At 56.2% G+C, this 16,682-nt stretch overlaps 1 protein-coding gene across 1 annotated transcript in view; it reads right to left on the bottom strand.

The window, feature by feature from the left end:
* The window catches only part of TGM2 (transglutaminase 2), a 31,018-nt gene that overhangs the window by 11,381 nt on the left and 2,955 nt on the right, over window positions 1-16,682 (bottom strand). The window contains exons 2-8 of the mRNA XM_026503486.4: window positions 16,150-16,329; window positions 11,259-11,501; window positions 8,270-8,388; window positions 5,782-5,910; window positions 4,539-4,716; window positions 786-921; window positions 35-138 (exon numbers count right to left, since the gene is read on the bottom strand). Of these exons, the coding sequence (XP_026359271.2) occupies window positions 35-138; window positions 786-921; window positions 4,539-4,716; window positions 5,782-5,910; window positions 8,270-8,388; window positions 11,259-11,501; window positions 16,150-16,329 (1,089 nt within the window). The remainder of the gene's footprint in view (window positions 1-34; window positions 139-785; window positions 922-4,538; window positions 4,717-5,781; window positions 5,911-8,269; window positions 8,389-11,258; window positions 11,502-16,149; window positions 16,330-16,682) is intronic.

Genomic DNA, 16,682 nt, shown 5'->3' with positions numbered 1-16,682 from the left:
TCCCCGCCTAGGGAAGGGGGCCACGCCTACCCACCTTCGCTCTTCTCCTGGGGCGTGGGGTCCAGGGCCTGCCACCCGTCATAGCCAGGCTGCAGGTCCGGCCTGCTCATCCATGACTCCGCCCAACAGTGGTAGTTCCTGTTGGAGAAATGAAGCGAGCACTCACACTCCTCCCCTGGGCTCAGCCCAGGGCGTCTCTGACACTCCTCCTTGCTCTTCCTCCCCTGGGCCCTAGCCAGGTGCTCACTCCTACCCCGGGAGTCATTGTCAGCACCTCCCCCACAGCCCTCCCCTTTCAGTGGCTCCTTGAGTCCCGCTGATGGGACCTCCTCCCTTCTCCGCTGTCCCTTCTTTTCCAGCTCACGGGCTCTGCCCCTTTTCAGGCCGCATCACTGCTGGCCTGGACCACACCCAGCCCACCGCCTGCAGTCTCTCCCTTTTTGACCTCCCACTCCAGGGTCATCAGTGTCCCTCTCCCAGTTTGAAGCCTTTGGTGACAACCCATCACTTTGAGTCAAGCTCAGACCCCCTAACCTGGCATTCTAGATTCCCAAAAAACCATTCCTCTGACACCTTTTCATGCATCGTGTGTTGACTTTCCCTCCTTTGCTCATGCTGGGGCCCCTACCTGGAGAGCCCTCCCCAGGCCCTGTTCCCCCTTGTCCAAATACTGTTCAACTCTAAACCCCAGATCAAATGTGACCTCCTCTGAGAAGTCTTCCTAGGTTTCCCTTCCAGGGGACCCTCCCCAGTGGGGTCTACCCCTGACCCCGGCCCCAGCTCACCAGATCATCTCGCTTTTGTCTCTCTGGATCTCCCCAAACTTGTCATAGACATACTCGATGAGCAGGTTGCTGTTCTGGTCATGGGCCGAGTTAAAGTTGGTCACCACTCGGGTGGGGACGCCAAGGCACCGCAGCACTGGGGGCGGTGGAGGGGACGGGATGGGGAGAGGGGTTAGAGGAGGAGCTGAGGATCTGGAGACCTGTGTCGCTCTGCGTAGCCACATGCCCATCTGCATTCCAGGCAGCACTGTCCCCATCATCCAGGTGGCGAGGGTGGGCACCATCCCCTTACCCGGATGATGGTGTCCACCTCACGGGTCACCCCATGTCCACTCTGCCTCCTCACATCCCAGGGAACAGAGGAAGACCCAAAAATGCAAGTCTGACATCAACACTCCCTGCTAAACCCTCGATGGCTTCCCGTGGCCCTTGGGATCGAGGTCAGACCTCTGGCTATGGCCCTTGGCCCTACAAGGTTTGGCCCCTGACCGCCTCCTGGGCACTTTGTCCCAGCCACACTCGCTGCTCCTCCAGCACTCTACACTCCTGCCAGCCACAGGGCATTGGCATATGCTATTCCTCAGCCTGGAGGGCCACCCACCAGGTTTAGACGGCTCCATCATTTGCGAGACTGGGGATTTACCATCATTGGCTATGGATGGGCATGTGAGGGGTCCTTTAATTTGTCCTCTGAGGGCAGTAAGTGATCTGTCTTACTTTATGTGCCCAGAGCCCAGCACAAGCCTGGCACAGACAATTTTGTCAAATGGATGAAGGGGCGATGAAGTAGAGAGAGGAGGAGGAGGAAGGGGAAAAGGGAGCAGGGAAGGAACGGCAGAGATTCAGGGCAAGGAGCACACACACAGTGGAGCAGGCAGAAGACGGACCAAGGGTCGGGGGGCCTTCCGTGCAGGACCAGCTGCTTTGGGCTGTGTGACCTGGGGCCAGTCCCAACACCTCTCTGGGCCTTGTTTCCTCCTCTTCCACACACGGTCGTGGTACACACGCAGGGCAGGCTGTCGTGCTGGGGAGCCACTGCGAAGGGGAGGGCCCCGCACAGTTTACAGAGGTCACAGTGACGGGGGACAAAGAAGCAGGACATCTGCTGGCACCTACAGACCTCTGAGGAGGGAGGGGGGCCTGGGCACAATTCGTGCCTGAATGGTGGGGTGCTCCTGACAGGCGGTGCGTTTTGGGTCCCTTTTCACTCCCTCATTTTTAAATAAGCTTTTTATGTGTTTTGTGAAAGTAACATATTCTCCGGGTGGGATAAAGGAAATAAATATCTTTTTTAAAGTGAGAAAAGTCCTACTGAAGGTAACCTGTGGGACTCTTGCCTTTTAGTTTTGATGGAGATTGAGTCTTAGAGATGGCGGGCGGAGTGTGTGTGTGTGTGTGTGTGTGTGTGTGTGTGTGTGTGTGAGTGTGTGTGTGTGTGAGTGTCCTTTGCCCTGTTGCCCTGCGCCCACTGTCAAGCACAGTAAGAGGTCCCGGGACAGCCCTGGATTCTGGGCCTGGGCAAGGGCCCCTGGGAGCGGGGAGGAAGGACAGTGTTGACCCTCCCCCTCCTGGCTGGCTGCTTGCCCTGAGGCCCGGGCGGTAGACGCTCTGCGTCCCGACCCCAGGCCTTGCCCCAAGACATGACAGGCCTCAGGATACAGACCAGGCGTGGGGAGGCCTGTCCCTGCTGCCCGAGGAGCAAGGCATCACTCCTGTCCTAGAGCTGGTGTCCCAAGAGGCCTCATCATCACAGTTCTCAGGCCAGGGGCCGCCCTGGAACCGGGACACCTGATTTCAAGCCTGGCCCTGCTCGCCAGCTGTGTGACCTTGGGCAACCACTTCCCGTCGCTGAGATTCCATTTCCTCTTCTAAGAGGAGCTAATAATAGCAGCTTTTTTGGATGTCGCGGTGATTCAGAGAGGCAGTGGGTGCTGGTGTGGGCGGTGTCGTCTGCCCCGTGCCCACGGAAGAGCAGGTGCCACGGTGCCCATCACTGCAAATGTCTATCCAGTCACTGTGGGCTGACTCCGGACATTTCGAAAATGCTCCAGGGTCCAGCTGCGGAATCCCAGCTTCCCCTAGAAGCCCACAAACCCAAGCCTACCCTGAACCTGAGACTGTGCGAAGTGCCATCTCCCTGTGAATGAGGTCGGTCACCACAGTGTCCATTTCATAGGTGAGGATACAGCCTTGGAGACAGCAGTTCTCTTGCCCAAGTCCACCCAGGGGCTGGCAACAGAGCTGGGGTTCAAAACAGGCAGCGGGACACCAGAGTCTCTGGGTCGGGCCAGCAGGAGGCTGGCTCCTTGCAGAAGCCCCAGCGGCCTGCGCATCTGAGCCCCTGGCTCTGTCCCACACCAGGCCCAGGAGAAGGCTGCAGGGACCCAGACTCAGCCCTGGTCTGGAGGAGAGAGGGATCTCGAGCAAGACCTCTGGAGGTCACAGCCCCGGGGGGTGGAGGGGGGGCATCTGCCGGTGAGCTTGGGGACCCAGGCCACAGATGGTGTGTCTCCAGAAAATCCGTGGGGTTTTCTGAGGAGGCATTTCAGGCCCCTCAGAGGAAGAGGTCTGCGACAGGGGAGTTTGCACAAGAAAAGGGAATACACAGGTCCCAGGAGCAGGCAGGCATGGGTGGTTTGGCCGTGGGGAAGGGGAAGCAGAAACAGCCTAGCTGGGAGCCCGGCCACACTGCCCCTGCCCAGACTGCTGGTGGGGAGGACAGCTCAGGGACGTCCCCAGGCTCTTCCCTGGGCCCGGCCCGGTCCCGGGTCAGAGAGGCTAAGAATCAGGACCAGCCTCTTAGATTCCCTGAGCCTAATACATGATAATAGCAGTGGTAGTCATTGTAATAAGAATGATCTAGAAGCATGAGTATTTGCTGTTATGTGTCTGAAATCATTTCCAGCACTTCACACGTTATCCTCACAACCGCCCGAGGATAAAGGCACTGTCGCTATTTCCGGTTCACATGTAACAGAGCTGAGGCTCAGAGAGGCTCAGTGATTATTCGGGGACATGGCTGGTCAGAAGCAGAGCTGAGACTGGAATGCAGGCCTTGACGCTGCAGTCTATGTTTTTAACTGGTACAGGATACTGTCCCGTTCTCATACGCACCATCACCAGCCCAGGACGAGCGTCACCATTCTCTGGGCTTGAATTTTTAAGCTTTTTTAAAGATTTATTTTACATTTTGGTTTTAAACTGCTTTCTCTTTTCTCACCTGCATTTTAGAAAGTGCTTTCTCTTTCTGCACGTTGATATGACGGTTATTACTGAGTTACTAATAGCTAGGACTTACTGAGAGCTACATTGGGCTGAATTCTAGGCCGAGCAGTTTTCTATCAATCCACCCTAGGAGAGAGGTCCTCTTGCCCCCATTTTACAGACATGGAAACCGAAGTTCAGAAGGAAGTCATTTGCTCAAGGTCACAGAGCAAGGGAGTGCTACTAGAGATATTTAATTCAGGGCTGTCTGGCTCCGAAGCCCATCTTCCCAACCCTGAGCCCAGGAGGCCTCCCAAATGACACCCCTCGATCTTAACCATCAGCTGCAGGCTAATTGTTGGAAACAGGACCAGAGAGGGGCAGCCACCGACTCCAGGACTCACCGTAAGTTGGTGGCGTTAGAGGCAGAGACAGGACCAGAACCAGGGTTTCTGATTCCCACTTGAGTGCTCTCCCTGCCCCCCTCCCAGGGCTCAGGGAGGCTGGGAGCAGGTTCCAGACCCTCCCCTCGTGCAGCATGCAGCTCACCTGTGCAGGCCACAGCGGCGAAGACCCAGCACTGGCCGTACTTGACACGCTGGCAGCCCGAGGTCTTCCAGCGCCTCAGGATGTCCACACTGCCGATCCAGAACATGGGGCTGATGCCATCCTTGTAATTGTTGTCCCAGCGTCCCAGCAGCACACCCTGGTCATCGTTGCAGTTGACCTACAACCAGAGGGACATCAGAGGGACCAAGCCTGGGGAGCAGGTGCTGTGAGTTCAGTATGTGGTGAAAGGCAGGGAAAAGAATTTAGGAGAGGGAACAGCCCATGCAAAGATAGCAAGGTGCGACAGGCTGGTATATGGGAGAAGGTTGGGGCTGGAGCCCAGGGTGTGGGAGAGAAGGAGAAGAAGGGAGGAGGTGGCCAGGGGTCAAGATCATGAAGGGGATGCTGGTGGTGTGAACTGGTCCATGGGGCGGCAGGAGAGTGACAAGATGTGATCTGAGTATTACGAAGACCCTCTCTGGCCCCTGCCTGGATTGTGTCATTCCCCTCACTCTCCCATTGCCTTGAGAATAAAATCTAGCCTCCTGACTGTGGCCCATGAGGCCTGCATGGTCTAACCCCTGCCCACCTCCTGCACCCCACTCCCCCTCGCTCACTCCTCTCCAGCCACACCAGCCTCCTTTCTGCTCCTCAAACTGCCAAAGTTGTTCCCTCTCCTCAGGGCCTTTGCACAAACTGTGCCTCCTCCCTGGAATGCTCTTCTCCCACTTACTATATCAGCTTAGGGATCATCAGTTAGGGAGGCCTCCCCCCCCCCATCGTCTCCTGGAAGTCGGACCCCAGCCCCTCACCGAAGTTGGGTTCTGCAGTTAAACACTCTCACACCTCTGGCTTCCTTCGGTGCCTGCACCATCATTTCTGATTATGCCTCATTCCCGTGGTACTTCTGTCAATGTCTGTCCCCTCCCACCCATCCCCCCGCGAGAAGTTAGAGACCATATACGTCTTACACCCAACTGTTTCTCCAGTGCCTAGGACACAGGTGCCGCCTAATATTTGCTGAATGAGTGAATGAATGGGTGAATTGCTTTTAGGGACCACATGACATTACCCTTACTTGTGTAAATCTTGTCTGTCCAAATACAAGCTCTCTTAGCCGAGACTTCCCCATCTCCTGAGTGCCCCCAACCAAGCCAAGTGTGGAGTGTGGCCTCCATCAACACAGGAAGGGGGGAGTACATCGTGGGCCCGGACCCTGGGGTGGGCCCAGCCCCTCACTCACCATGGCGCTCACGACCCGGGCCATGTAGACAGGACTGCTGCGGCGGGAGCAGTCACGGCAGGCATCCTTCAGGAACTTGGGGTTCATGTCCAGGAGCGTCAAGCAAATGTCCAGGATCCCGTCTTCAAACTGTGTTGGGGAAAACAAGAGAAGGATGAGGGAAATGAGAAGCCACCTCCTCCAGGAAGCCTGCCTTGCAGCCCTGCAGCTATAGGTCCTCTCTGTTCCATCTCACACACTAAGGAGGTCTGGGCTGGGTTGGTCACATCTCTGTGATGCCAGCTCTGCCTGGCCCAGGATGGGTTGGGGGAGGGGGGAGGACAATGACTGAGCTTGCGAGAAAGAGGAAGGGATGTGCTTGCATTCAGGGCATGGCCGGGGGTTGGGGGTGGTGGTCCTGGGAATGTGGAATAGAACCCACAGTGTCCCTGGAGCTTCCCTCTCCTCAGGGTCACCTCAAGTCCTGTCACTGCCCCTTTCCCATCTCTGCTTTGCCAAATATCTCATTTCCCCTAAGGCCTGACTCACCCTGCAGAGCTGATGAGAATCCTCTCTCCCCCTGCCCCCTCCACCCCAACACACTGCTCTGATTGGAACTGAGGTAAATTATATATAGAAATCCCTCCTCTGTTTCACTGCACCTAGAATAAAATCTAGACTTTTCCCCGTGACCTGCAAGGCCTTTCACAATCTGTGTCCCACCCCACCTCTGACCTCATTAGCACCACTCATTGCCCCAGGGCATTTGCACTTACTATTTCCTTTGCTCGGAATGCTCTTCCTGCCACTCTGTATGGCTCACATCTTCTCATCCTTACAACTCAACTGTTATCATTACCAAAAGTAGGGCCCTCCCTCCTTGTCACATTCCGCTGGACCATCTGTCTGATCAGTCCAAAGGCGATCTGCCCCCTGCCACCCACCTCTGTGGTCTTGTCCCAAACCAGGCTTTGTCACAGTTCTCCCTCCATGGCTTTGAGCCCTTTAGTGGCTCCCTATTGCCACCTGCCTGACATTCACAACCCGGACATTGCTGACTTTTCCCATTTCATCTCTTGGGACTCCTTCAGATATAAAGTGCTCCCTGAGCTACAGAATTCCTAAGCGCAAGATAAACTTTCCCACCCCTGCGCTTTTGCTCCGGCAGCTCCCTTTGCCTTGTACACCAAGTTCCTCGGCCTCCACAGCCCAGCTCAGAGCTTGCCTATATCAGGAATTGCCCGGATTTCCATTGGCAGCTATTCACTTCCTTCCTCTAGGTCTTATCATTCTGGATTGTGATGGCTTCCGGAAGATTCATAAGGGCTGTGTCCAACGGCTCAACACAAGCCTGGACACAGAACAGGACCTTGGGAAATGAAAGGAAGGACTAGGCTTTGCTCTGTTTCTCAGGGGAGAACACAGAGCCCTGGGAATTAAGAGCCAATTTACTTTGCGATCTGTTTTTTTCTATCCCGCTCACACCACCATTTCATGTACACCCCAGAACAGGCTATAGGTTCTTGGGCAGATATTCTTGCAATTAGTATCCCCAGTATTCAGATGGGGAAACTGAGGTCAGAGCCCCACACCACACAGGGAAGACTTCCCTGTGGTCCCAGGGCAGGACTCTGGAGGCCTGAATATGGAAACCCTAACCCAGGGGCTGTTGAGAAAAGTCTCAGGGTGAACCCTATCCCAAAAGGCCAACACCCCCCAACACACCAGGAAGTTGAAGGGCCGGGAAGGAGTGTGACAATTCCTTCTTGAGTTTTCTCAGTGTCTCGAGAATTTTCATGGGAGGCTGGATGGCAGAGGATGTAAGATTCCTACTTCGAACCACCAGCCTGGGCTGCCTTGCTGGAAGATGAGGAACCACATGGAACAGAGCTGTGCCATCTAGCAGAGGTCAGCCAAGCCCAGCCTAGGCAGACATGCCCCAGCTGACCCATAGATTTTTGTAAGAGATGATAAACAGCTGTTGTTTTCAGTCTGTAGGTTTCGGGCTTGTTTGTTATTCAGCAGTAGCTAACCGATACAACCAGTGGTTTGCCAAGTATGGCCACCGACCAGCAGCATCAGCATCGCCTGCGAACTGGTCAAAAATGCAAATTCTCAGCCCACACCCAGACCTACGGAGTCAGAAACTAGGGGTGGGACACAGTGACCTGTGTTTAAACACACTTTTCTTGGGATTCTGATGTATATTCGAGTTTGAAAGCCACAGACCTAGATAATGGTGTAAAGTCTCTTCTCAACACACACAATAGCATTTCTATTATTCTGGTATATGGCCTTGACTATTCCCTTTCTCCCTCCTGCGGCACCTGCTAGCCCCACAATTCCCAAAGACTCTCCTGATTCTTTCCCCACTTTGAATCTGGGGCTGCCATTCCCATGGTGGCTAGGGCAACCCTCTGCTCTACGACCTCAGGCTTTGACTGCCTCACAGCCGGGTCCCCGCACACAGTGGGCCTGCAGGGTTGGGAAGGGCAGGGTGTGGCCCCACCTGCCCAAAGTTCCAAGGTATGCTTTTGATCCACTTGACCGAGCCCTGGTAGATGAAGCCCTGCTGGGTGAGCACGTACTCCTGCCGCTCCTCCTCCGAGTCCAGGTACACGGCATCCGCTGCGGGTGGAAAGGAAGGGCCCTCAGCTCTGGGTCTGGGAGGGCACACGGTCCCCAAAGACATGGCAGCCAGGGTGCCAAGACCCAGGGCCAGGTCAGAGTCTCAGAGGTCCTCCTATCTTTGAATCAGAAAAGCTAATCATTAATTAATAATCCCATACCTGAGAGGTAAGGTGTTTTCAGCTAGTATTATCAGTGGCTGCCATTTATCCAACCCTTGTGTGTGATAAGTGTATGACATTTATTAACGTTTAATTTCCACAAGAGATCTATGAGAAAGGGACCATTAAAGCCCCATTTTACAGACAGGAAAACTGAAGCCACAATAAGCGATAGAGGAGCATTGGACCAGGAGTCAGGCATCTCCAGCTGATCCTCCCTTGTTGTGAGACCCTGGGGAGATCCCTTCCCCTTCTTCGTCCCCCTCACCGTGTTCCCTGAGGGTAACATGGGATGCAGACCTGAAAGGTGTCTCGCAAGCTAAAGCCCTGAGCCAGTGTAAGGAGGAGCTTGATTCAAGGTAGAGAGAAAGGCTACTAGGGTCGCTGGGGCTCAGAGGAAGTGGGGTCCTGTCCAGCTGGGGGGAGGGGGTGCTCAGGGAAGGCGCCCTAGAGCAGGTGGGTCGTGATTGAAGGCCTTGAGAAATGACTAAAATTTAGATACTCGGAGTCTGATGGGATGACATGCGAAGCAGAGGACCAGAGACAGCACAGAGACAGCTGCGGGCATGGCACTTAGCTCCCCGTGGCTGACAACCACAGTGAAGAAACTGAGGCTGGAAAGAGGAAATCCAGAGCCACATTATGACTTTGGTGGGCCCTGGGCATTTTTGCTTCTGTGGGCCCCTTCCTCCAGGAAAAATAAAAATAAAAATAAATAAATAAATAAATAAAATTAATATATTTACGACTGCATATTAATATTACATATTAAAACATATTCTCTGACCTAAACTTTCATTTTTTTCCTCTGATTTTAAAAGAAATTAAAACATTTTTATGGGTCCTTAAAACAACGGCAGCACTGGCCTGGAACGCAGCTGCTCAGGCCCCTGGTGCCCCCGGGCTCGGTCAGGCCCATCTGCACCCCCCTCAGTGCACGGGGCGAACCAAGTGTGCAGGTGGCCGAGCGTCTTTTGTCCCATAGCCTGGACTGTGGCTCCCAGGACGGCACTAAAAATTAGCTTTCCTGCAAATGAACTATATAGCAGTAAGTCAGCTGACTGTGGGAGAAAGAACGAAAGAGAAAGAAAAACCCACGGTGTTTCGTCATCGGGTGAGAGTGTTGTCCCCACCCCGGCCCAGGTGGCAGGGACTGTGCCCTCCGCCCAGCCCTGCTGGTCAAGTGGGGTCCTTGGGGACAAGAGGCCCCCCGCACATACTTGGAGCTCGCTCCCTCCTGTCCTTACTGAGCTCAGGGGTAGAAGGCTCTGATTTCAGGGGCAAGTCCCAAAGGGACAGCAGTGTTCCCACCCAGCAGCCCCACCCCCACAGAGCCCAACTTCCTGCCTCCACATCACCAGAACCACCCCCCCCCCCCAGGCTCCCACCCTGGGATGTGGGTCCCGGTGCGGCTTGGCTGACAGCCACCCCAACCTACAGGGTGGGGATGGAGCAGGGTTGGAGGAAAGGCCAGAGAAGGGGATATCCCTAGAACCTCACTCCCTGTTCCCTGAACTCTGAACCCCTGCCATGTTGGTGAATGGGGGGACACTGGCCTCTTCCTGCTCCGTGGGCTGGGCGGCCTGCTAGCTATAAGCTCTGCAGATTGACAAAATCAAAACCAGTCTACAGGGGGGTCCAGCAAGGCCACTTCAGTCCTGACAAACCATTCCATGTGGCCCCAGGGCATGTGAACAGGGGTGCTCCATATGACTCCTTTCCTGTGAGATCGGATCCGCCGGGGACGACCTCATGTCCCTCGGTGGAGGGCCAGATCAATGAACGGTCCACACTGGCAAGACACAGGGCACTCTGAGCTCTTAAAAAGAAAAAGCAGGGGCACCTGCGTGGCTCAGTCGGTTAAGTGTCTGCCTTGGGCTCAGGTCACAATCCTGGGGTCCTGGGACTGAACCCCACATGGGGCTCCCTGCTCATCAGGGAGTCTGTGAGGAAGGACACCCCATTCCTCAGCTGGGGCCCACCCACAAGGCCTGTCTCTCTGCCTCGCTATGCAGGAGCAGGGAGGAAACAGATCTGACTACCCTGTTAGTCATATGGGGAAACTGAGGCCTGGGAAGGGGTGTGGCAACCCCTGCGACCCCCTTCCTCCTCCAGCCAGCCTCGGCCCTTTAAGCCATCCCCTCCGACTCGCTAGCTTTGTCCAGCCTTGTCCACTGACTTACTGAGGAGCTTCCAAAGGCTACCTAACTTCTCTGAGCCTGCGAGGACCCTGACGGTCTCCCCCTTGGGACTGTTGAGAGGAAGCATTGAGGAGGCACTTAGGTAACCAAACGGCCCCTGCCCGCCGCTTCTGGCTACCCTACCCCTCCGCCTCCCTCAGTTTCCCCTCCCCAGGCCAGTCTGGTGAAATTTCAAACAGAGCCCCATGAACCAGAACCGGGTGTGGAGCCGCGGCCCCAGGCATCCCCTGGGCACCCCATTCCTGGATGGGGCTGTGAACCCCAGACACCTCCGCGCCCAGGTCACAGTGCTCGGGGAACACAGGCGCCTCAGAGGCAGGGTGAGATCCCTGGGTAGCTGCGTGGCCTTGGGCAAGGCATCTGGCTGCCAAGCGCCCGTCTCTTCCTGTGACAGGCGGAGTGACAAGCAGACTCACATGGCAGGGCTTTTGGGAGGCGGGAGCGCGGCGCTGCCCCATTCCCCCCCGCCCTCAGGGGTCTAGCCCAGCGCGCGGACGGCACAGCTCACCTGGGCACCAGGTGTTGAAGAGCAGAGTGAAGTGACCCAGCACAAAGCTGGAGCCCTGGTATCCGGTGGAGGCCTCCAGGCTGAGGCGGTACAGGCCGATGGGGGCGTTCGCCGGGGTGCTGAGCTGCAGCGAGAGGACGCCGTCCTGCTGGTCCATCGCCACGGCCGTCCAGGCGCCCTCCTCCACAGCGCTGGCCAGCGGGAAGCGGGCCTTGGTCCCGGCCTCCTCTCTGGGGGCTGGGCCTGACGGAGAGAAGGCCATGGCCGTGAGCCAGACGTGGGCAGGGAGGGAGCCAGGCCCATTGCGGGGCCCGGCGCACGTGCCGGGCGTCCCGTGGGCCTGGGTTTGAGGCCTAGTTCCGCTGCTGACCACTGAGGGAATTTGGGCAAAAGGTTTCATCTCCCTGAGACTTGGTGTCCTCATCTATAAAGTGAGGGTTAGACCCCAGCTTGGCGGGGTGCTTTCGTGAGACAGATTTCTCCTGGGAGAGGGGACAGCTCCACCCAGGGCAGGGTCTCAGTCACCCTGCCTGGGCTGGTATGACTTTGCACAAGCCCCTCCCCCTCTCTGGGCTCCATGTGTCCACTGTAACACGAGCAGGAATCCTGGGGAGCATCCCCTTTCCCACCTGAATGGGAAGTCCCTGCTGGGCTACAGCTTTCCCTTGCAGAAGAGCAGGATAGGACCTTGGTCCTCTGATGTCCCCGCGGGAACCCATCTGAGAGGCCCCTTGCTGTGGAGTGCTGGCCTGTCCAGCCTCTAAGTGTTTGTCTCCCCAGGGCCCCCTCAGGCTTTTTGCCTCTGTGTCTCCATGGTACCTCCAAGGAGGGCTCATAACCGTCCCCTCCCCACCGCACAGAATTTTACACTTTACGAAGTGCCTTGGCACTTCCTGCTTCCCCGGAGACCCCTTGTACAGGTAGAAAAACTGAGGCTCAGAGAGAGGAGGGTCTCCCAAGGATATCCCAGGAGTCTGGGGCAAAGTTAGCGTCTGAGCCCAGGTCTCTAGGCTCTGGGCTGTCCTCCACAGCGCCTCTCATTCCCATGCTCCCTCGTAGGGGTCTTGAAGGCTCCGTGAGATAGGGAGCCGGCCTCAAGCTTGGCTGCTTTTTCTGGTGGGGGGAAGGCCCTGCCCCTGCAGGCAGCGCTGAGTCATGGGAGGGCGAGAAGGGGCTGGTCCTCCTTTCTGGATTTGGGTGGCCGAAAGGAGAAACAGAACCTTTTCTGCCTGGTTGGGCGGCTGCCCTGGAAAGTTTATATTTATTCTTGCATCTCCCTCCCTGTAGCTCAGCCCACCTGCTGCTGACAATATGGGAGCCTGTTCCCCGAGGGGTTCCCTCCCTGCACCCTGCCCCCTCCTTCCAACCCACCCGCCCCACACACACCCAGGCCCAAATATAACCATGAGCTAACAGGCATGACATAGGCCTCCAGGGCCCTGTCTGGGTGCCAGGAGTTGGCTGTGTGCCTTTAAATGCTCCTGAGCATTTGAGCAGCACTGGGCCCCCGAGAGCCAGCCGGGGTCTGGTTCCCCTACTCAGGCTCTGAGTACTGTGTGACCCGGGCTAAATCACCAGGCCTCTCGGATCTGCAGCTTTCTCAACAAAGAAGAAAATAGGCTCAGACCACATGCCCGGGAAGGTCTGATTCTAGGTCTCAAACTGGCTCTGTGACCTTGGACAAGCTACTTAGCTTCTCTGTGCCTCTCCTTCCTCATGTGAAAAATGGGGTCCATTACAGTCAATTACAAATACCTCCTTCCAAGGTCATTGTGAAGCTTAACCAGGTGGAGGTGCCCGGCATACAGTAAGCCGTCAATAAATGACAACTATGTTTTGTTATCGTCACTCCCATGTCCCAGCGCAGTTTAGAGGACGGGCAGAGACGGCATAGAAAGCATTCCAAAAAGTGACTAGAACAGTAATTATGCAGAATACGTGAGCACTCCTCCGTGTCACCAAAAGGGAACATTAAAAGTCAGAATCCTCAGGCCAAACAACAGATTTTGAGGACTGGAGTGAAATGTCGAAATTGCCTTTTCAACTGAATCACTTTACAGATGGGGAAACTGAGTCTGAAAGGGGCCAAGTTAGGGTGACCATATGGCCCAGTCTGCCTGGGACAGTCCCAGTTCACAGCCGTGGCCCCAGCATAATTCTTAATGGTGCTCTTTCATTCTCAGAAATGTTCCTGTTTGGACAATCAATGATCTGGTCACCATGGTAACAGCCCAGGCCAGGACCCACGGCCACCCAGCATTATTGACATACTACCCTCAAGGACAGGTCGGGAAACACATTTCCCTTTCTCTCCATCCTGGGACAGCTGTACACACACACACACACACACACACACACACACACACACACACCCCTTTCTTCCAAGGGGCCCTGAGCTCGGGTGGGGGTGCGATGAGGACAGGCTGTCCCCCTGGTCCCGCCACTGCTCACGTAAGCCGGCTCCGAAAATTCACTGGCTGCTGTTCCACATGGTTCTCCTTGTGGGGCCAGAGATGCTTCAGGGACCTCTCTGGGCCTAAATGACCTAGAGAGTCAGGAGTCCTGGGGACTCTCCTAGACCATGGTTGGCCAGGGGCGGGGCGAGGGGGGAGTGGATGAGGGGAACCTTCTGGAGGAAAGCCCTCTATCAGCCTCATAAAGGTTCTTTTCACTACTCCTTCAGGCTGACCTCAGTCCCAGCCCACTCACCCTCTAAACCCTGGCCCCTCTTAGAGGGAAGCAGAGCTTTATTCCCATAATAAGAATGGTGTTTGTCTATTGTGGTCTGAACCTGGAGCCTGTCAGGTCTCCAACATCTGGGGGAAATACACAGCTTCCAGGTATGTATAGGGTCAGGCCACGTATTCCACTCACTGAGTGACCTTCGCCAGCACTCTCCCCTCCGTGGGCCTCAGTTCTCCTAAAGAGGTAGGACAGGCTGATCAGCGCTAGAATGTTCCGGCACAAGGGCAGGGTGGCCAGGCCAGGCCCGGGCCTGGGTGCTAATCCAAGCCAGGCCTTGAGGTGAAAGGCCTGGCTTCCTGGTATTGTCCCTCAGGCTTCCCCAGGCCATCAGAGTTCTTGGTAACTCAGACAGGGAAGCTGTGTGCACCCAGAGATGGGGCGCCTTCCCAGACTGCCCGCCGGGGCCGCGGAGGGGAGCAGGGCAGACTGGCCAGGGTGTGAGGTAAGTCCACGGAGACTGGAGAACAGAGATTAGTTGCTGGGGCAGGACCCAGGATCAGCTGCCCGCCCACCCCAACCCTGAACTTAGGGCCTAATTACCTAGCCCCAGGCTGCCTAGATGAAGAGAGGAGAAGAAAGGGGATGCCTTGAGAAAGAAGAGAAAGAAGGTGGGAAGTCACAGGTAGGCCCCGCTGGCAGCTCCTCTGATGTTCCATTTCACAGAGGAGCAAACCGAGGCCTGGCTGGCCCTTGTGGTGACTAGGTAACTGGCTGCTGTCAGCTCACAGCAAGGAAAACCTCAACGCTGGGGGCAAAGTTTGAATCCTGCTTTATCCCTAACTCACAGTATGACTGGGACAGGTAATTTGACCTTTCTGAGCCTCAGTATTTTCATCTGTAAAATGGGGTCTCATTATGCTTCCAAGACGGGCGGATTTAGGATGAACATGCATACAGTAGGTGCTCTATAGGTGCTGTGATTATCATCCCAAGCCCGGCTCTTCTCAGGGTATCCTGTTATGCACTACAGTGGTCCACTTTACAGAGAGGGAAACTGAGGCTAGAAAGGTCAGAGGCTCTTGGAGGCTCCTCAGATCAGTTAAAACGGGCCCTAAAGGTGCTAGTGGTGTGTGAGGGGGGCCGACCCTGGAGAGTGGGTGTATCCCTGTCAGAAGCGGAGGGAGAGGGAGGAAAGGCATGGGGTGGATATCCATGGCCAGTCTGCAGGCACAGTGATAAGCCTTATCGAAGGTTGCCCTGTAAATACCCGCCCCAGCCTGTTGGCTGCTCTCTCCGCTCTCATAGGTCTCAGGAAGAACTGGCCTTTCTCACCCCTGAGCAGAGTCCCAGCCAGGCGGCCCCTAGCTGACCTCAAGGGAATGGTTCCCACCCAAAGCCAAACACAGAAATTCGGCATTCAAGGCTCCTTTCCCAGAAATGGCAAGCCAAGAAGATTGGTCACTGGGCATCTGGGGGTGGGGTGGCTGGGACCTCAATGTCTTTTCACCCATCGCTGGACCCCCCTGGAGCAACAGCAGCAAGAGCTGCTCACGTCTACAAGACGCTCCCCCGTGTCAGGCCCTTCTGCCCTAACAACCCTCCACCATGAGTGCTTTGCACAGGATAAAACAGAAGCTCAGAGAGGCTCGGCAACTTGTCCAAGGTCACACAGCGGGTAGGCAGTTTAGTCTGCACCGGAACCCAGGTCTGTCAGCCCCCTGAGCCTAAGGCAGCCTCCTGAGGCTTGGAGAAGGAACTATGGGAACACAAAATTGTCCTCTCAGACAGACGGAGCCCGCTGGGTTCTCTCCACCACCCAGACCCAATGTGGGCTGGATCCCAGAGGCCTGGTCGGGTTATGTGGATTTGGGGAAGTAGCTGTTGATAAGAGTTGAAAACTATTTTGATGTGGGGAAGAGCGGGCAGAACCTTGATAAACCTTCGAGGCAGGAAGCTGAGCCCCACCCCTTGGTGATAACAGGTTTTCGGAACCGGTGTCCGGCCCACTTGTTTACGAGGCAGGGTGGCCTGGGGCATCATCCCTCCACGCTCTGGGCCTCAGTTGCCTCATCTGTAAAATGGAGCTAGTGGCTGCTAGAAACTCCTCAGGGAGCAAAGAGGCATGGAGCCCCGTGCCCCGTTGTCAGGGGGCCCTGAAATCACAGCACAGAGCAGGTCAGGGCGAGGGGGTGGCAGAGGGACTCACCGGTCACTGCACTGAAGGTGAGGCTGTCCACACTGGCCTCGTAGCTTCGGCCCTCGAAGTGCAGGGTCAGCCAGAAGGGCTGGCCCCGCCGCACCACCAGCCTGTCCCGGCACAGGTCAGCTGTGTGGTGGTCACGGCCATTGACCTCCAGCTCCAGGTCACATTTCTCCAGAACCAGATCTGCAGAGACAGTGGGAGGGGTGTCAGCCATGGTGGCCTCCTTCAGCCAGCCGTGACCCCGGGGCTCCCTGGACATGGGGACCCCCCAGGGTCATCCAGAAGCCAGCCCTCTCTAGATAATGGTTACCAGCCCTACCCTCTCCCAATCCCCCGCCCCGCCCTGTCATCCTGGGGCTAGCCAGCCGTATGTCCCCAGCTCTCAGTCACAAAGTCATGCCCACTGTGGCGTGTTGGGAGAGGTCTCTGCCACCTTCCAGCCAAGTGACTTCAGGCAAGCCCCCTTTCCGGGCGTCACTTTCCTCATCTGGCCCCAGGACTTTTGTGAACCGCTCAGCACGGTGCCTGGCCCGTTA

The sequence above is a fragment of the Ursus arctos genome, unplaced genomic scaffold (genome assembly GCF_023065955.2).
Source record: "Ursus arctos isolate Adak ecotype North America unplaced genomic scaffold, UrsArc2.0 scaffold_16, whole genome shotgun sequence".
NCBI classification, from domain to species: domain Eukaryota; kingdom Metazoa; phylum Chordata; class Mammalia; order Carnivora; family Ursidae; genus Ursus; species Ursus arctos.
The sequence above is the reverse complement of the archived record's forward strand: the minus strand, read 5'-3'. Positions and strand labels throughout refer to the sequence as shown.